We start from the raw sequence: 21,884 nt of genomic DNA, 5'->3' as shown, positions 1-21,884 counted from the left end.
CATCATGTCTCTTTTGTCTGTTTGCAGCTCATACCATCTGGACAAGTCAAGCCGAGACATGGTCAAATACCTCACCAATATAACAGCAGATTTAAGGTAAATACAAGCAAACAAAGACACACTAGTCACACAAAGTATATGTTTTAGGGTACTACACATTGATGCACACTTAAAGTAGAAGTCTTCTTCTAATCATACTCCTCTAAACTTCTAATCATACTCCATGTTGCTTTTTGTCTGGTTCCCTAACACCGGGTTCACACATCCTCCATGAGCGGGGTGCGAGTGGCGCTTGAGTGGGGCGGTCGCGTTGGATGTTCGCATTGGCCGCGTCTCTTCCGCGATAAACAGCAGCGCCTCTGTGCAGAAAATAAAGTTATCTATGGTGTCCTATGTCAAATTTAAATACGTAATCCCGGTACATATAACATTTAAAATACAAACTATAAGTAACTGTATTCCACTACAGTTACAAATTAAATCATTGGTAATTAGAATACAGTTATATTCAAAAAGTATTTTGATTACTAAATCAGAATCAGAATCAGCTTTATTGCCAAGTATGCTTACACATACAAGGAATTTGTCTTGGTGACAGGAGCTTCCAATGTACAACAATACAAAAACAATACAAAAACAGCAGCAAGAGATAGATAATAATAAAAAATAAAAAATAATTATACACATAAGTACATACACACACAGACATACACATACATATATACACACATACACATACGTAGTGCAAATCTAATACAAATCTGTTATCTGTTATGTACAGCGCAAATACAATCTGTTATGTACATTGCAAATGTTTTTTTGTTTTTTTGTTTTTCAGAGGAATGAAATGGCAGAAGAGATATTTATATGGTGGATAAATTTAAAAAAGACTAAACTGTGTATTGCACATATTTATTGCTCAATGGGGCAATTTAACTGTTCATGAGATGGATAGCCTGAGGGAAAAAACTGTTCCTGTGCCTGATGGTTCTGGTGTTCAGAGCTCTGAAGCGTCGGCCAGAAGGCAACAGTTCGAAAATGTAATGGGCAGGGTGAGTGGGGTCCAGAGTGATTTTTCCAGCCTTTTTCCTCACTCTGGAAATGTATAGTTCTTGAAGGGGGGGGGGGGCAAAGGGCAACCAATAATCCTCTCAGCAGTCCAAACTGTCTTTTGTTGTCTTCTGATGTCTGATTTCGTAGCTGAACCAAACCAGACAGTTACTGAAGTGCAGAGGACAGACTCAGTGACTGCTGAGTAGAACTGTATCAGCAGCGCCTGTGGCAGGTTGAACTTCCTCAGCTGGTGAAGGAAGAACAGCCTCTGCTGGGCCTTTTTCACAATGGAGTCAATGCGTGTCTCCCACTTCAGGTCCTGTGAGATGGTAGTGCCCAGCAACCTGAATGACTCCACTGCTTCCACAGTGCTGTTTAGAATGGTGAGGGGGGTCAGTGTTGGGGTGTTCCTCCTAAAGTCCACAATCATCTCCACCGTTTTGAGCGTGTTCATCTCAAGGTTGTTTTGACTGCACCAGACAGCCAGCTGTGCAACCTCTCTTCTGTATGCAGACTCATTGTCATCTCGGACAGAGGGGTCCTTGGCGATGCAGTCACTGGTGTAGAGGGAGAAGAGTAGTGGGGAGAGCACACATCCCTGGGGGGCACCAGTGCTGATTGTACAGGTGCTGGAAGTGAGTTTCCCCTGTCTCACAAGCTGCTGCCTGTCCGTCAGAAAGCTGGTAATCCACTGACAGATAGACATGGGAACAGAGAGTTGGTGTAATTTATTCTGGAGTATAGCTGGGATGATGATGTTGAAAGCTGAACTGAAGTCCACATAAAGGATCCTTGCATATGTCCCTGGTCTGTCCAGATGTTGCATACCTGTTTGCTTGATAAGCAAATTGAAGGGGATATAGAAAGAGTCCAGTGATGTTCTTCAGGTGGGCCAACATCAGTCTCTCAAATGATTTCATGACCACAGACATCAGGGCGACAGGTCTGTAGTCATTAAGTCCTGTGATTTTTGGATTCTTTGGGACAGGAATAATGATTGAGCATTTGAAGCAGCATGGGACTTCACACTGCTCCAGTGATCTATTGAAGATCTGTGTGAAGATGGGGGCCAGCTGGTTAGCACATGATTGAAGACACGCTGGTGAGACACCATCTGGGCCTGAAGTTTTCCTCGTCTTTTGTTTCCGAAAGACCCGGCTCACATAATCTGCACAGATCTTAAGTGCAGGTTGAGTAGCAGGAGGGGGGAGGAGGGGGGTTGCAGGAGGTGTTGGTGTTTGTGTGAAGTGAAGGTCAGAGTGGGTGTGGGGTGTGAGATTGGGCCTTTCAAATCTGCAGTAGAACACATTCAGGTCGTCAGCCAGTTGTTGGTCCACCACAGGGATGGGAGTAGGAGTCCTGTAATTTGTGAGTTGTTTCATGCCACTCCACACTAATGCAGGGTTGTTAGCTGTAAACATGTTTTTCAGCTTCTCAGAGTATCTTCTTTTAGTCACTCTGATTTCCTTGTTCAGTGTGTTCCTGGTCTGATTGTACATGACTTTATCCCCACCCCTGTAAGCATCCTCTTTGGCCTGATGAAGCTGCCTGAGCTCTGCTGTAAACCACAGTTTGTCGTTGTTGAACTTTAAATATGCCCTAGTAGGAATGCACATATCCTCACAGAAACTGATATATGATGTAACAGTATCTGTGAGCTCATCCAGATTGGTGTCTGCAGCCTCAAAAACACTCCAATCCATGCAATTTAAGCAGGCTTATAGTTCCCGCTCTGCTTCATTGGTCCATCTCTTTACAGTCCTTACTACTGGCTTGGTTGATTTTAATTTCTGCCTGTAGGTTGGAAGAAGATGAACCAGACAGTGATCAGAGAGTCTCAAAGCTGCTCTAGGGACAGAGCAATATACATCCTTTGTTGTTGTGTAGCAGTGATCCAGTATGTTCCTGTCTCTGGTGGGGCATGTAATGTGCTGTTTGTATTTGGGCAGTTCACGTGTGAGATTTGCTTTGTTAAAATCCTCAAGAATAATAATAATTGAGTCCGAGTATTGTTGTTCTGTGTCTGTGATTTGATCAGTCAGCTGTTGCAGCGCTGTGTTCACACACGCGTTTGGCGCGATATACACACTCACCAGAATAAACAAGGAAAACTCCCGCGGCGAGTAGAACGGCTTACAGTTAATAAAGAGCGCTTCCAAATTAGGACAGCACATTCTCTTTAACGTTGTTACATCTGTACACCAACTTTCATTGATGTAAAAGCATGTTACACCGCCTCTCGTTTTCCCCCATTAACTCCGCGATGCGATCCACTCTGAACAGCTGAAAGCCCGGCAGATGTAACACGCTGTCCGGAATGGCTTCACTCAGCCAGGTTTCTGTGAAACACAAGGCAGTAGAGTTTGTCCTTGTTTTTGTGGGTGAGGAGATGTAGTTCGTCCGTTTTGTTAGGAAGAGAGCGGAGATTCACTAGATGAATAATCGGCAGCGCTGTTCGAAAGCCACGCCGACGGAGCCTGACCAGCGCGTCTGCTCGTCTCCCTCGCCTGCTCATAGCGTGTTTAAACAACACAGCTGCGCCTCCGACTAAAATGTCCAGCAAAACGTCAGAATATTCAAAAACCGGGAAAAGGTTGTCTGGTATATGCTGCCGAATGTTCAGCGGTTCGTCCCTGGTAAAACTGACTTGAAAAATATTACTAAACACAGGACAAACAAACAAAAACAACAAAAGAACTGAAGAGCTATTTCTAGCCATTTTACATGCACGTTACCAGGCACAATCATATTTTTTATCAAGAAAATTCCTGTTGGATCTTAATTTCTTTTTTCTAGTAAGACCTTTGATATTAGGGCAAAAATCGTATTCTTGAAGATAATTTTTGTATTGTTTTCCTGTAAAAATATCTAAAAATCCTTAAAACAAGATCAGTTTGATTTATCTTATTTTAGAAACAACACTGCATAAGATATTTAGGTTTTTCAGAGAATGTATTGTTAACATGTGTATTTTGTCTTACTGTACTGGAAGAGTTTTTATAGTCAAAACAAGTGAAAAAATCTCCCAGTGCTGAAGAAGTAATCCAAAGTATTTAGAATACGTTACTGACCTTGAGTAATCTAATGGAACACATTGAAAAATAACCCACCCAACCCTGTATATATATACACCTATCAGCAACAACATTAAAACCACCTGCCTAATATTGTGTAGGTCCCCCTCATGCTGCCAAAACAGCGCCAACACGCATTCTGAGATGATATTCTTCTCACCACAATTGTACAGAGCAGCTATCTGATTTACTGTAGACTTTGTCAGTTCTAACTAGTCTGGCCATTCTCTGTTGACCTCTCTCATCAACAAGGCATTTCCATCCACAGAACTGCCACTTACTGGATGTTTTTTGTTTTTGGCATCATTCGGAGTAAATTCTAGAGTCTGTTGTGTGTGAAAATCCCAGGAGATCAGCAGTTACAGAAATACTCAAACCAGCCCATCTGGCACCAACAATCATCCGTGCGATTATCTAATAAGCCAATTGTGTGGCAGCAGTGCAGTGCAAATAAATCATGCAAATACAGGTCAGGAGCTTCAGTTAATGTTCACATCAGCCATCAGAATGAGGAAAAAAAATTGATCTCAGTGATTTGGATGGGCTGGTTTGAGTATTTCTGTAACTGCTGATCTCCACACTAAACAGTGTCAAGAATTTATTCAGATGGTGCCAAAAGCAAAAAACATCCAGTGAGCAGCAGTTCTGTGGATGGAAACACCTTGTTGATGAGAGAAGTCAACAGAGAATGGCCAGACTGTTTCGAACGGACAAAGTCTATGGTAACTCAGATAACCGCTCTGTACAATGGTGGTGAGAAGAATATAATCTCAGAATGCTATTCTGTGATGCAGGTTGGCACTATTTTGGTGGCACGAGGGGGACTTACACAATATTAGGCAGGTGGTTTTAATGTTGTGGCTGATCAGTGTATATATATATATATATATATATATATATATATTCTTTTTTTCACATTTTAGAATAATAGTAAAGTCATCAAAACTATGGAATAACATAAATGAAACTATGGGAATTATGTTGTGACTAAACAAAATCCAAAATAAATCAAAACTATGTTATATTTTAGAATCTTCAAAGTAGTCACCCTTTGCCTAGAATTTGCAGACATGTACTCTTGACATTTTCTCAACCAACTTCTTGAGGTATCACCCTGGGATGATTTTAAACAGTATTGAAGGAGTTCCCATCTATGTTGGGCACTTATTGGCTGCTTTTCTTTATTATATGGTCCAAATCATCAATTTCAAAAACTCTTTTATTTATTTTCTTTTTATTAAATTTTAGTTTTATAATGAAATAAATTAATATGGTGGCACAATTTTATTTTTGTCTACGAAACTAATTTCAAACATTTAAGCATATGCCTTCAGATCAAAAGATTTTTAAGATCATGAGAAACATTTCAGTCAAGTGTTTCAAAAGTTTTGACTGGTAGTGTATATATATATATAAATATCTCAGCAAAAAAAGAAACGTCCCTTTTTCAGGACACTGTATTTTAAAGATAATTTTGTAAAAATCCAAATAACTTTACAGATCTTTTTTGTAAAGTGTTTAAACAATGTTTTCCATGCTTGTTCAATGAACCATAAACAATTAATGAACATGCACCTGTGGAACGGTCATTAAGACACTAACAGCTTATAGACGGTAGGCAATTAAGGTCACAGTTATAAAAACTTAGCACACTAAAGAGACCTTTCTACTGACTCTGGAAAAACACCAAAAGAAAGATGCCCAGGGTCCTTGCTCATCTGCGTGAACATGCCTTAGGCATGCTGCATGGAGGCATGAGGACTGCAGATGTGGCCAGGGCAATAAATTGCAATGTCCGCACTGTGAGATGCCTAAGACAGTGCTACAGGGAGACAGGAAGGACAGCTGATCATCCTCGCAGTGGCAGACCACGTGTAAAAACACCTGCACAGGATTGGTACATTCGAATATCACACCTGCGGGACAGGTACAGGATGGCAACAACAACTGCCCGAGTTACACCAGGAACGCACGGTCCCTCCATCAGTGCTCAGACTGTCCGCAATAGGCTGAGAGAGGCTGGACTGAGGGCTTGTAGGCCTTTTGTAAGGCAGGTCCTTATCAGACATTACTGGCAACAAAGTCACCTATGAGCACAAACCCACCTTCGCTGGACTAGACAGGACTGGCAAAAAGTGCACTTCACTGACGAGTCACGGATTTGTCTCACCAGGGGTGATGGACGGAATTGCATTTATCATCAAGGGAATGAGTGTTACATCGAGGCCTGTACTCTGGAGCAGGATCGATTTGGAAGTGGAGGGTCCGTCATGGTCTGGGGCAGTGTGTCACAGCATCATCGGTCTGAGCTTGTTGTTATTGTAGGCAATCTCAACACTGTGCGTTACAGGGAAGACATCCTCCTCCCTCATGTGGTACCCTTCATGCAGGCTCATCCTGACATGACCCTCCAGCATGACAATGCCACCAGCCATACTGCTCGTTCTGTGCATGATTTCCTGTAAGATTTCCCGGATCTCAATCCCAATTAGCACGTGTGGGACCTGTTGGATCTGAGGGTGAGGGCTAGGGCCATTCCCCCCAGAAATGTCCAGGAACTTGCAAGTGCCTTGGTGGAAGAGTGGGGTAACATCTCACAGCAAGAACTGGCAAATCTGGTGCAGTCCATGAGGAGGAGATGCACTGCAGTACTTAATGCAGCTGGTGGCCACACCAGATACTGACTGTTACTTTTGACCCCCCCCCCCCTTTGTTCAGGGACACATTATTCCGTTTCTGTTAGTCACATGTCTGTGAAACTTGTTCAGTTTATGTCTTAGTTGTTGAATGATTTTATGTTCATACAAATATTTACACGTTAAGTTTGCTGAAAATGAAAGCAGTTGAAAATGAGAAGACGTTTATTTTTTTGCTGAGTTATTTATATATATATATACACATGGACAGACAGACAGAAAAATAGACATTTATATATATAGTGGCAAGAAAAAGTATGTGAACCCTTTGGAATTAGCTGGTTTTCTGCATTAATTGGTCATTAAATGTTATCTCATCTTCATCAAAGTCACAAGTATAGACAAACACAATGTGCTTAAGCTAACCTTACATAAACAATTATAATCTTTCATGTCTTTATTGAACAAATCCCATTAAACATTCACAGTGTAGAGGAAGAAGTAAGTGAACTGGGGATGCACTTATACCACTTTTTCTCTTCTGATCCGATTCCGATATCGGAAATCTCAGTATCATCCGATACCAATCCCGATCCGATACCAGTGTTGTTTTTTTGCATAATCAGTTTAGAATATCTTCACATTATTGTGTGGATCTAATTGGGTGTACTCTTTAATATGTAAAGAAACACAAACCTCTAACTACACATTATTTCAATATAAATGTATAGCTTATTAAGAAAAACTGTATTGTTAACTAGTATACTGGATAATGTAGCAGCAAAATTAACAGTAATTCCAGTATAAGTCATCAGTAGAAAAGAAGCCATTTTATTTTCAACTTTTTTTATTTTGGACTTTAAAGGATTCAGATCTCTTTTTTGTTAAATTTAGTTGTAAGAAATCAGCTCACTTTTCATTCACACAGTTATTTTTTGGAACCCATTCAACTTAAATATTATTATAATTTGTAAACAAATGATATTAATAATAATATATTATAATAGTAATATACAGGTGCATCTCAATAAATTAGAATGTCGTGGAAAAGTTCATTTATTTCAGTAATTCAACTCAAATTGTGAAACTCGTGTATTAAATAAATTCAATGCACACAGACTGAAATAGTTTAAGTCTTTGGTTCTTTTAATTGTGATGATTTTGGCTCACATTTAACAAAAACCCACCAATTCACTATCTCAAAAAATTAGAATATGGTGACATGCCAATCAGCTAATCAACTCAAAACACCTGCAAAGGTTTCCTGAGCCTTCAAAATGGTCTCTCAGTTTGGTTCACTAGGCTACACAATCATGGGGAAGACTGCTGATCTGACAGTTGTCCAGAAGACAATCATTGACACCCTTCACAAGGAGGGTAAGCCACAAACACTCACTGCCAAAGAAGCTGGCTGTTCACAGAGTGCTGTATCCAAGCATGTTAACAGAAAGTTGAGTGGAAGGAAAAAGTGTGAAAGAAAAAGATGCACAACCAACCGAGAGAACCGCAGCCTTATGATTGTCAAGCAAAATCGATTCAAGAATTTGGGTGAACTTCACAAGGAATGGACTGAGGCTGGGGTCAAGGCATCAAGAGCCACCACACACAGACATGTCAAGGAATTTGGCTACAGTTGTTGTATTCCTCTTGATAAGCCACTCCTGAACCACAGACAACGTCAGAGGCGTCTTACCTGGGCTAAGGAGAAGAAGAACTGGACTGTTGCCCAGTGTTCCAAAGTCCTCTTTTCAGATGAGAGCAAGTTTTGTATTTCATTTGGAAACCAAGGTCCTAGAGTCTGGAGGAAGGGTGGAGAAGCTCATAGCCCAAGTTGCTTGAAGTCCAGTGTTAAGTTTCCACAGTCTGTGATGATTTGGGGTGCAGTGTCATCTGCTGGTGTTGGTCCATTGTGTTTTTTGAAAACCAAAGTCACTGCACCTGTTTACCAAGAACTTTTGGAGCACTTCATGCTTCCTTCTGCTGACCAGCTTTTTAAAGATGCTGATTTCATTTTCCAGCAGGATTTGGCACCTGCCCACACTGCCAAAAGCACCAAAAGTTGGTTAAATGACCATGGTGTTGGTGTGCTTGACTGGCCAGCAAACTCACCAGACCTGAACCCCATAGAGAATCTATGGGGTATTGTCAAGAGGAAAATGAGAAACAAGAGACCAAAAAATGCAGATGAGCTGAAGGCCACTGTCAAAGAAACCTGGGCTTCCATACCACCTCAGCAGTGCCACAAACTGATCACCTCCATGCCACGCCAAATTGAGGCAGTAATTAAAGCAAAAGGAGCCCCTACCAAGTATTGAGTACATATACAGTAAATGAACATACTTTCCAGAAGGCCAACAATTCACTAAAAATGTTTTTTTTTATTGGTCTTATGATGTATTCTAATTTTTTGAGATAGTGAATTGGTGGGTTTTTGTTAAATGTGAGCCAAAATCATCACAATTAAAAGAACCAAAGACTTAAACTACTTCAGTCTGTGTGCATTGAATTTATTTAATACATGAGTTTCACAATTTGAGTTGAATTACTGAAATAAATGAACTTTTCCACGACATTCTAATTTATTGAGATGCACCTGTATAGTAATATATCTCAATCGTGCACCTTTTTTCACGGATCCACCGGTCTCTCTCTCTCTTTCTTTCTCACTGCCGTCAGTGCACACTCTTCCCTGAGTTCTGATTACACGCACCTGCATATCATTATTGGCTAATCAAGGACTGCATATATACCCCGCTTTCACACACACTCTTTGTCTGTTCTCATCAGTAGTATCTCTGAGACTCCAGACCTTTCTACTATATCAAACATACCTGTGTCTTCATTATTGCCTGCAAGTATCATAAGACTGTTGTGAGTTATCGTGTCTATACCCTGTCTGGATATTACTCACCTGCTGTTTGCCACTCTGCTCAACTGGATTTACTCACAATGTTTACATCACTGTTTCAGTCATCTGTTCAATAAACCCTGCTACTGAGTTCATATCTCTGCCTCAATGAGTCTCTCACACTTTTATTTTGACATTCTGAACTCTCCAGGAAGTCCTGTATGTGTCTGTTTGTAGGCAAGTTCACAGTAGTTTAATTCACTTCTTATTCAAATTCTGGTAAAAAAAAAAAAAAAAAAAGCACCTCCAGTGCCATTCTAAATGCATATAAGTGAACCGAACTATTGAGCATCTACATCTGAGATGTTGTTCGTGAGTAGCGCTCAAATATCGCGCACCGCGTGAAGGCTAAAAATAGGCACGGGTGTGTGTGTAAACAGAGCAGCGCCATTCACTAATGCGCTGGAGCTGCGTGTGCATTTTATATATTTACTTATTAAACACAGCCTTTTGTGATTCACAGCGCTATTGCACATCTTCAAGTGGCTTTGAATAAAATGCATGAGTCATATGAACTACTTTAATTGTGTTTTAATGGTTCTTTTATATCATTTTTTGAGCTTGACAGTAACGAACATGACTAACACACAGTATCGGATTTGGATCGTCGGACCGATACCCGATCCATTTAAAAACGTCAGTATCGGAGCCGATACCGATCCAGGTATCGGATCAGTGCATCCCTAAAGTGAACCCTTGGATTTAATAACTGGTCAATCCTCCTTTGGCAGCAATTACTTCAACCAAGCATTTCTGGTAGCTGCAGATTAGACCTGCACATTGTTTAGAAGGAATTTTGAACCATTCTTCCTTACAGAACTGCTTCATCTTGGGCCCTTGAGCAAAGCCCTTGACCCTATCTGCTCCAGGGGCGCTGTGTCATGGCTGACTCTGCGCTCTGACCCCAGCTTAGCTGAGATATGTGAAAAAAAGAATTTCACTGTATATGGCAAATGTATAATGTGTGATAAATAAATACAATTATTAAATTATAATCAATTATTAATTATAATTATTAATTATTATCTCAGCCATATTCGTGGGATGTCTGGTGTGAACGGCTCTCTTGAGGTCATTCCACAGCATCTCTATTGGGTGTGGGCTCTGACTGTGCCACTCCAAAAGGTGGATTTTTTTAAAGACATTCTGTAGTAGATTTACTTCAATGTTTAAGGTCATTGTCCTGCTGCATCACACAATTTCTACTGAGCTTCAGCTGGTGCACAGTCACTCTGACATTATCCTGTAGGATATCTTGATAAACTTTTTTCCTCGAGGATGGAAAGCGGTCCAGTCCCTGAAGCAGCAAAGCAGCTCCAAATCACAATACTCCTCCACCGGACTTTGGGACGACGTTTTCGTGTTGGTATGCTCTTTTTATGCCATACTTAGTGCTGCGTGTTCTTCCCAAACAACCTTAATTTCATCGGTCCACAAAACATTTTCCCAGTAGCGTTGTGGAGTGTCAAGGTGGTCTTTGGCAAACTTCAGGTGCGCAGCAATGTTTTTATTGGAAAGCAGTGGCTTCCTCCGTGGTGTCCTGCCTGTTTAATGTTTTCTGTATAGTAGACTCATGAACAGAAATGTTAACCAGTTCCAATGATTCCTTCAAGTCTTTAGCTGTCACTTTATGGTTATTTTTAACCTCACTGAGCATTCTGCAGTGTGCTTTTTCAGTCATCTTGGCTGGACGGCCACTTCTAGGGAGAGTAGCCACAATACTAAATCGTTTCCAGACAATTTGTCTAACTGTGGATAGATGAATATCTAAGCTCTTCTAGATAGCTTTGTAACTCTTTCCAGCTTTATGCAAAGCTAAAATTCTTAATTGTAGGTTCTGAGATTTCTTTTTTGCTTTTGTTGACGTCATTAGACTAGGTGTTCACATACTTTTTCCAACCTACACTGTAAATGTTTGAATGATGTTGTCAACATGTACAAGAATGACACAATAATTTGTGTGTCATTAGTTAAAACAGATTGTGTTTGTTCATTATTTTAACTTAGATGAAAAGCAAACCAGATTTTAAGACAAATTTATACATAAATGCAGGTAATTCCAAAGGGTTCACATACTTTTTCTTGCCACTATATATATATATATATATATATATATATATATATATATATATATATATATATATATATATATATTTATTTATTTTTCAGACTATTTCTTTTCCTCTACCCTTCTTTCCTTTCATTGTCTTTTTCACTTCACATGTGGCTGTATAGTCAAAGTTACCATCTTCAGACCTCTAGGGAAATCCATCCCAGCATCACGCTGGAACCATCTCCCAACTACAGCTCGCCAAAGTTTCGCTCCAGGAACCAGAGCTACATGAGAGCGGTGAGCACCCTGAGCCAGGCCAGCTGCGTCAGTCAGGTCAGCCAGGTGAGAGTCACATCTGCCCAGCTAATGCAAGGCTTTTTACACTGGTTAAAGTGCTGAAAGTTCAATACATACAAAGGATTTAGGGCCCATTTTGCCATTTACTCAACACAGTGTTAGTGTTTGTGTGTCTTGAAATTGTCCATTTTATCAGCCTCTAACATCTAAATCTCTCTCTTAAAGTGAAGTAAGGGGGGTGGTATTGATTTGGCTGGAGGTCTTAAAACATGGCTTTCACTCTCTGAGCTCCACTTTTACACACATTCTCTGTCTCTCTCTTTCCCTTTCTAAGCGTCATCAGTGGCTTGCTTTGGTCATTAGAGGTTAATTCCCTTTCAGTGAAACAAGATGACAATCTCAGATTTTAGAGCTTTCTAAATGGGAATCTGATGGGGAGTTAGAATCCTATCAGATGTCTAGACTGATAATGCTTCATCACATGATGAAGATGCTTGTCTCAGCATTTATTTGATGATCTGAGCAGGTAATGCTCTGGGATTGGTGAAGTATATGACGGAAACATCCTATCTGCTCAGTATTACCTAACTTCCTCAGACTTCCACTAGAAGATTTTATTTTTGAACCACAGTGTGGAAAAATGCCATTAAAATACTTTTTTGTAACCATCCTATTTTCTAAAATATGTAATTGGCTAAATATTTCTCTTTTGTAGAGTAAAACTGATTTATATATCTGATTTGTAAAATGATTGTTCTTTTGATTCAGTTCAAAAGTTGTTCTAAAAGACTCACTAACAGATTATTTGAAAATATGTATTTAAAAATAATAATAATAATTCCACATATGTAATGGAAACATCATGGAAATTAATTGTTCAAAAAGTGTGGGAACTTTTTACTTGAAATTGACATGTGTTAACTTGGTATTTTCTGGCCCTAGGTGAGTGAGACAGAGGTTAATGGGCAGTTTGAGTCGGTTTGTGAATCTGTGTTCAGCGAGGTGGAGTCTCAGGCCATGGATGCATTGGATCTGCCAGGCTGCTTCAGGACACGCAGCCACAGTTACGTGAGAGCCATACAGGCCGGATTCTCACAAGACGATGACTGCCTTCCCTCTATGACATCATCCACTGTCACTTCCACCATCAGGTCCACCACAGGTAAGTGGGCTGTCCTTGTGAAATGCAGTCCCCTTGCACACCTGTGTATGGGATCGGCTTATGTCTGTCTGTTAGTATTGGCGGTTATCTGCAGCAAGGTTCTAGTTTACTTTCAATCAATCTCATAGGCTTTTTTCAGACTGCACATGAATCAGATTTGTTTTTCAAATATGATCTTTAGGGCTGACTGTCTGCAATTTAAGTTTGCAAGTGATTAAATCAGATCTATATGTACAGACAGTTGTAGTCTGTATATCCAGGATATCTACATAGGTTGCCATAGTAATTGCGTATTAACAAATAATCAGATTTTAATTGTATTTCAAACTACATATGGAATTGGTTTAGATCTGGTTTGTAAAAAATAAGATTTCATGTTTTTTTTCTTATGTACAAACCAAAACAGATTTGAGTCATACCTGATTTTTGCTGACTGAACAAAGCCATGGTCTGTTTCTGATTTTATAGGATTAAGGACGTACCTAAGTCATTTTAATGAATATGGTTTCTGGTATTACTGTATGCATTTAAACTTTAAGACTGTAAATGTGCAATTTTGTTTGAGTAAAAACTGTAAGAAAATTATTATTGACAATCATGATAATTGATAAATAAATGCTCAGTACTGAAAGCAAAAATGCCTTCGGTAAGAGTTATTGAGTAAAAAAGAATCAGATTTGTAAGCTTTGTAAACAAATCAGAGGTAAAGCTGTTTATCCAGATGATTATTTCTGAATTAATGCATCATGTTACATGTGGCATGGCATGTATGCATGCAAACTGCTTATAGCAGAGTGATTGTTTTGTGTATGCCCTCATAACCCAGAGGTAAGTGCTGGTGTGACTCAGAGCATACGAATATGAACCCTATTGAATTCAATCCCCAAAACGTTATGGCAAAATATGAAAATGGTGAAAAGTGAAATATCCGATTTTTTTTATATTGTATACAAATTAGGATATTACTCTTTTTTTATTATTATTATTCTTCCACTGTGTGTTTTGTCTCTAAAGATTTTCAATTTGGATCTCTACCTTGTCCTATTTTCTGCATCAGCTGACTCTTGGTTAACAGACAGGGAGGGGGTTAAAAGCAATGATGAATACACAAGGTGGTGTGTATTCCGATCCCAAAATATTTCCCGGTTGGATGATTGTCACTCTGTGGGCTTTTTGTTTCTCACTTTCCTAGTCTCTGCCTCTCTCTCCTTCTGTCTCTCTTCCGTGTGTGAAGCTGTTTTCAAACACACATCAGTTTTGAGTTCTCTCTCCCACAGGGTCCACAGCTGAAGGCGTGCTTGAATGTTTGAATTTTCAGACTGTTTAAGAGTCAGTGGTGAAACAGGCTGCCCCAAAAAAGCAAGAAAATAAGAGCATAAGAGTCAAACCCCTGGACACATGTGTGAGTTATGGGCAGGAATCAGGGTTGTGGACAGCGGAAGAAATCTCTAGACAGCGATTATACAGTAAATATACTCTGGCATGTTTACGCTGCCTTCTCACTGAAATATGCTTGCAGCTTATCCAGTAATGAGCAATATTGGCTTTCTTACAAAGGTAGTCTCTTTAAAAACACTTAACTTTGAGCCTGAATTTACTAAAATTATTATAGTAAGTCCCACATCTTGAATAAATCTAAAACAGTGACTGGGCAAGGAATTTTAAAAAGAATTAAATCTCACTGAGTTCCTTTTTTGTTCGAATTTGGCTGTTTGTGTGTCGAGGTACTGGTTGAAGATGATGATTCCCCCAGTTAAGACCTGGTCAAAGTGGACCTCTCGTGTTCAATAGGGTTCATACAGTGCTTTGCTGAGACACACATGCACAAAAAATAAAAGAGACTATTAGCTTTGCTCGCATTTGCCTCCTTTCAAGGCACAAAGCACAGACCTACTCTGTCAGAGGAGCCTGAGGATGCTATGAGATGCCATTGTTATTATTCCCTGCAGGTGTCCTCTGACATCAGTTCTCTGTTTTGTGCTTTGAGAGATGAATATGCAAATACAGGATGGAGTGAGAAGGCAGAGTAATAACAGAGAGGGAAAAAAAGCTGTGAGTCAAAATGGGATCTGTTTCCGAGTGTGATCACAATAACTCAAAATTACTAGCTCCTGTCACCTAATGCACAGGGAGCCGTGATTGCGTTTGCCGCATACTGAGCAAAACTCAAAACAGTCTTTATGATTTTGCACAAAGCCCTTCGATTTAAACAGTGTACATAGTTTATGGACTCTGCTGTTAATACTTCCTTATAAATTATTAATTCCCATATCCCTTCAGCTGTCATCTGGTATAGCCCATGTTTAAGATTTTCATTTGACCTGTGTGATAATGTACTTCATTCACACAAGGGGAGATTTATCCCTGATCTGGCCTAAAGCTTATTTTGGATCACATGTGTTTGATTGAACTCTAAATGGAGCCTGCAAACAGCAAAAATTCCCAGCTAGCCCCACCACAGGGTACATTGTATACACTGGGATTTTTATATTTTTATATTTTCCAGAGGGAAATGATATGCTGGAGGGCACTGGTTTGCTAAATGAGGACAATTTACACAGCGAAAGGCCGGATATTTCCTCCGTGGCCCATGGGGATGCGGGTCTCCGTGGAAGAGAAGATGAATCCAGCAGCATTTATGGTAGTAGCTCACCTACCACGACTCCTTTGTTACCCCCGCTAAATATGAGTGCACCCATCAGGCCGCGGCCTGTTCAATCAAGTGTCCAGGAGACAGCGGATCTGGCCCTGGCAATCAGCCAGCAGTGGAGAGAAGATGTTTCGGCCATGCGGAAAGAGTTAGCTGAGCTCAGGAAGGATCTGTGCACCGAGCTCAGAGCCTTCAACAGGAACTTTACCACCTTTACACAACATTACAGCACCTGGTCACCAAGCTGGGTGAGGGAAACCCAATCAGCTGCTCCTCAAGTGTCCGTCAGCACCCAGGCAGGTAGCAAGACCCTGGTGCGACAGAACACAGCAGATGCTGCTGTGAACTGCCCTTCGCCAGTCGACCCTACTGTTTTATCCATGACTCCCTCAGAACCCTTGGATAAAAATGTCCTGCAAGTGTCGACCTCTGCACCATTTTTTCAAACTGATCCAAACTCTGAATTAGTAGAAATCGATGATCCAACTTTTGCTAATCTTACACCTCCAGATCCAATTGATGTGGCCTCACTTTGTTGGCCTGAACTAGATTCTGACTCCATGAGCCCTCCAGATCCTCCAGAGCCAGAGGCAGAAACATATTGCTTAACAAAGTCACGCACTCATGAGCATGTGGATTCAATTGTGTTAGATTTTACAAATGTAGAACTAGTGAACGTGGCCAGTTTGCAGTGGCCTAAACTGGGCCCAGATAACGTAAGCACTCCACCTCAAAAATGTATTGATCGGACCTCCTTGCATCAGCCATCCCAAGAGTATCCGGAACAAGGTCAAACTGGGCCATCAACTTTGAACCTTTGCAGCACAACAACAAAGGAGCAGTCAGTCCTCGAATCCATGCAGCCAATGGTGCTGAGTAATACAGACGAAGATCCCTTACAGGACTTCACAGCTCTGGAATTGGACTCAGTTGTCTTGAGTCCAATGACCCCAGACTCAATGAATCTTAGTGACTTGAAATGGCCAAGTTTAGAATCCTTGGACTTCAATGTGTCTGGCTCTCAAAGCCCAGGTCCTGTAGATCTAGCTCTGCCAAAACCTCCAACCCCACGAACCGTCTATAAATACTCTTGTGAGAATACAGTACAAGAACCTCTCCTTCCAGAATTGCTGGACACTATTTATCTCCAGCCAGCTACTCCAGAGCCTGAGTCCAGATCTGAGTCTGACATATCAAACCCAACAAGCCCTGAACCTTATTTTCCCACTTGTCAAAAGCCAGCAGCACACAACCTAGACACTCAGACTCTTGTTTTGTGGTCCAAAAAGGAGACATTCATGTTCTGTGAAGAAGAATTTGACCCTCCTAAATGTGGTGCCTATAACTTCACAGAGTTCTGCTCTGAAGAGCAAGATACCCAGTCTGTAGATTCTCCTAACCCAATGATAAATTTCCCTCTCGAGCCTGACACTCTGGACTCGGCTCCCTTGGAGTCTGAGACTCTATTTTCTGCCATTCTGTGCTCAGTTGAGTCAGATACTTTCGATCTCGAAGCAGCTAACACAGATGAGCCGACATCACTGGAAACAGAGCTGAGTGCGCCTGGACTTGCTACAATAGACCCGGCAACTGTGCATCCATTTAATTTATCCCTGTTGGAGCTCCAGGCAGCCATATATGTATCGAAGAGAGAAATGAGTGATAATGGATCACCAAAGGGAACAGTAGCCATAAGCAGCCCCTCTCATTCGCCATCCTGTAGGGATTTCCTGTGGATCAGGTGGCAGCGAAAAACACACGGGCGCCAGCCAATGTCACGGAGTGCCAGTATGGAAATTTACCACAAGAAATACTCTAACAATTCCGAGATGTCTTATATGTCACTGTCACTCTGAGCTCCTCAAAAAGTACAGGAAACAACACGGGATGTGCAATAGAATATCATATGTAATATTTCCAGACAGTACACAAGACTGTTAGTTTATGTAGCAAGATGTTTACAGGTGTGTGTCTCTTTGGTGTTTGTGTGTGTGTGTGTGTGTGTGTGTGTGTGTGTGTGTGTGTGTGTGTATGTGTGTGTGTGTGTGTGGACAGGTTTGGGTGGTTTACGAGGATTTTTTTTTAGTTACAAACTGGTAATTACAAGGGTATTATGCTATAAATGTGGTTTATGAGGATATTTCTTGTGTCCCCATAATTCAAATTGCTTAAAAAACATACTATTTTACTATACATATACTTTTTTTGCAAATGTAAAAATGCAGAAAGTTTTTTTGGGGGGTTAGATTTAGGGGTAGGGTTAGGGGATATAATCTATAGTTCGTACAGTATAAAAATCATTATGTCTATGGAGAGTCCTCATAATGATAGCTGCACCAACATGTGGTGCGTGTGTGTGTGTGTGTGTGTGTGTGCGTGTGTGTGTGTGTGTGTGTGTGTGTGTGTGTGTGTGTACGAGTAAGTGAGTGAGTGACTGAGTGAGTGAGTGAGTGAGTGAGTGAGAAGTAGGGAGTGTGAAAAAGACAAGAGAAGATGTTAGAGTAATTTAGCAGATATTTTGGACATGGATGGTTGTAGCTAAAAGCAGTCTGCTGACAGCATTGGCACTGCATAAGTGTTCTTCAGACATTCAGCTCCTATTTACACCGCTAACTGGTAAGGCCCCTTGAACTTCAAACTTCTCTAGGGATACTCTTACTCTCTGGAATTACAGAGACTCAAATGTATTTTAGTAAATACTGTGATTGTTTTCTGGAAGAGATCGAAGACTTCCAGTCAAGATACATTACTTTAGTTTCTCCAGTTAACTTCAGAAAGTTCCTAGGAAACTAAAATTTCTTTGTACAAATTAGTCTTGGATCAACCAGAATTTAAATAATTTTGGATCTGTTATGGTCTGGGGGAAAAAACTTTTTCAAGTTCAGTATATATTGGATGTTGGCCAAAGGCAACCTAAAAAAAATCACTGCATATTGCTTGAATGCATTTTGTGGGTTTTGATAATCTTTTTCTCTAAATGTAATGTGGTTGTTTCTCTGGTATATGTGAATGATGGAATCCTTCATTCCATTTAACTCAATGTCTTCAGAGCCAAAGTCTCAATGTTAAAGTGGAGGAACATTTAGTACTGTGAAATTTAGAAGACACATTGACATATGTTATGCTACTTGAGAAGTGGCCCCCAAATCTCAAATCTGATACAGAACTGGTGGGAAATGGACAAAAACATGTTGAATGTGATAGTTTTGGATTATTTTTTGGGTATATTCCTATGTGGAGACAGAAGATATTAATACTTAATGGATATTTCTTAAAGTGACTTACATGGAGTGGATTCCACTCATAAATTTAGCTACAAATGTTTGATGCACTGTTAGTCTGAAAGTTGAATTATAATTTCATTATTGCTGGTGGTTGATGAAGATACAGCAAGCATGCTGGTCATTTAAAAGTTTATTAAAGTTTATTTAAACATGAAAATGGTATATAGATCAACTTTAAACATGCCCACAAAGACATAGATATGGGTAAGGTATTAAGACTTGTGACTCAAGACCTGTGGTGTAAACATTCCCATTGAGATGACTAGTCACTGTTTGTGCAATTATCTGCAACCTGTTAAATACAAATTGTATCATGCATAAACCATACTATGACAAATCCACACCTATTACTGTAAATGAGATTCAAAATACAATTTATCCTTAATACCCATGTATATTTCCAGTGATTCCCTGTATTATTGTGAATGTACAGCCTATTGTATCCTGTGATTATCTTTTTTTTCTTCATCTGCCAATATTAATAATGTTGCACACAAGACTCTCATCAAGTGGTGTGAGAAGGAGAGATTCAGAGCTCCCCATCTTAAAAATATTGTATTTATGGTAACTAAAGCTATTGATATCAAATCAGCGTATTATATTTTTTATTAGCACTCATTATGTTTTTACATCTGAGAGAATATCAGGATAATAGCAGTAAAGATTTGGTTTGTAATGACAAATGCAGTGCAATTGCCATGTACTGTATCTGAAAATTAGAGGAAATATTGAAACCCGATTCAGTGATTAAATTTTCATTGTTAGTAAGAGTTTAATCCACATCTAATTTGTGTGACCAAGTCATAGCTATAGACTGAGATTATTAGTAACTGTAGGTGAGAAGTTTACTTTATTATTAGCCGTGAATGTATCTTTTTTTTTTTATCAAGTGGTTGTAGCTAATGGTTCTAATTATATTTTGATTGGTTTGGGGTTATTTATTTTATTTGTTTGATTGTTTGTTTGTTTGTTTGTTTGTATGTTTGTTTGTTTATTTTTCTGGACTTGCAGGACTCTGCTTTTTTGTTAATCAGCCAGCCAACTGACAAACATTTACAGTGAGTTTTGAGAATAGTGCAAATATTAAATATGTTTAAAGCTTTTAAAAAGCTTTAATCTCAGATATGTGTGTTGCTCTACACCTGAATGCTATCTTTATGATGTAAGTTCAACTAAAACCCAACAATAGTCCTATTGCCTGTTCTATCATATCCAGTGTTAGAAACTGAAATCTTGGCTGATTCACAATTAGCATACTACTACTAGCAGTAATTATGAAAAGTATGCAAGTATGTAATATTAGCCCCAAAAACATGCACAAATGCACACTTTGAAAGTCCACTGGAAATATTATGCCATCCAGACACCTCTGACATACTGTTTTAAGTGTAATATGATTTAGGATGTACTAATCCTAATCTTGCATGCTAATTGAGACAGATGCGATTTGAGATTTAGCCATTGTTAACAGGTCTTCCTTCTTAAATTTTAATGGAGCTCTCAGGCCTTGCTTGACAGCATTGTCCACACATTGCCCTCTGCTGTGCTGGAGAGCTATTTCTTGAGTAATAAAAGTGGGTTTTGATATACATATCTAGTATAGACCCACAGGTGCTTAAAGTGTAGGACAAAACTGCCTGTAGCAAAACAAAGACAAGATGGTCATTGGTCCATCCCCACTATATTAAATCATTGTAAATCATTTCATTGGGATTTCAGTGGGAAGGAAATACCTGACAGAGCCTTATTGGTGATTTCAATATTGTAAAAGCAGTGTTCCTTTTGGGGAAAGGGGTTTCCTGGAACTGCACATTTCATTGGCTGCTCGTGCATTGTGTGCCTTGTCTGGCTCATTTTTTTTTTGGTTTTTTTTTAACCACCAAGCCTCAATATTGTTGTGCCACTGTGATTTCTGATTTTGTTCTTTTCTAATGGCTTCAAAAGTTTAGACAGAAAGCACTTTGACTGTAAGCTTTATTTCAGATATGCACAGAGATCTGAAGCCAGAAAAAAACATGTGAAAACAAGCCTCTTTTTCTCTGTGTATCTTCACTTTTGTCAGCTGATTGTGAGTTTTTCTGAGATCATCTTAAATGTCTGCAGTCATGATGATCTGCAATTAAGTGAATGTTATTAATTTCATTAAATAATAAAATAAGAACATTTACATCCAAATGTAAACTGTTTTGAACCGTAACATGGTGGTCTCTCAACTCCTTTTTCTTTTTTTTTTTTTTTTTTTTTATTTATTTTTTTGTTATAGTCGGGTGAATTTTTTTTCATCATCAACTACACACAGAAAAAAAAAAATCTTAATTAGTAAGAAAAGCATTTTCTTAATCAGTAATTCCCAATGTGCTTTTTAAGTCCTCGTGGTCATGTAGTGATTCGCCTCAATCCGGGTGGTGGAGGACGAATCCCAGTTGCCTCCGCATCTGAGACCGTCAACCCGCGCATCTTATCACATGGCTCGTTGAGCGCATTGCCATGGAGACATAGCGCGTGTGGCAACCACGCTCAACTCACCACACACCCCACTGAGAATGAACCATATTATAGCAACCACAAGGAGGTTACCCCATGTGACTCTACCTTCCCTAGAAACCAGGCCAATCTGGTTGCTTAGGAGACCTGGCTGGAGTCACTCAGCATGCCCTGGGATTCGAACTAGCGAACTCCAGGGGTGGTAGCCAGCGTATTTTACCACTGAGCAACCCAGGCCCCCTCAATTTTGCTTCTTGAGTAAATCTCATTTCATGAGTTTTTA

General features: G+C 39.8%; 1 protein-coding gene across 1 annotated transcript in view; it reads left to right on the top strand.

Annotated features, from left to right (window-relative positions):
• LOC127455526 (disks large-associated protein 2-like) overlaps positions 1-21,884 on the top strand; it is a 224,672-nt gene that overhangs the window by 180,027 nt on the left and 22,761 nt on the right. Inside the window, exons 5-7 of the mRNA XM_051723500.1 lie at positions 28-96; positions 11,907-12,066; positions 12,964-13,183. Coding sequence (XP_051579460.1) covers positions 28-96; positions 11,907-12,066; positions 12,964-13,183 — 449 coding nt within the window. The remainder of the gene's footprint in view (positions 1-27; positions 97-11,906; positions 12,067-12,963; positions 13,184-21,884) is intronic.

The sequence above is a fragment of the Myxocyprinus asiaticus genome, chromosome 17 (assembly GCF_019703515.2).
Source record: "Myxocyprinus asiaticus isolate MX2 ecotype Aquarium Trade chromosome 17, UBuf_Myxa_2, whole genome shotgun sequence".
Taxonomy (NCBI): domain Eukaryota; kingdom Metazoa; phylum Chordata; class Actinopteri; order Cypriniformes; family Catostomidae; genus Myxocyprinus; species Myxocyprinus asiaticus.
Note: the sequence above shows the minus strand (reverse complement) of the source record. Positions and strands in the feature narration are given on the sequence as shown.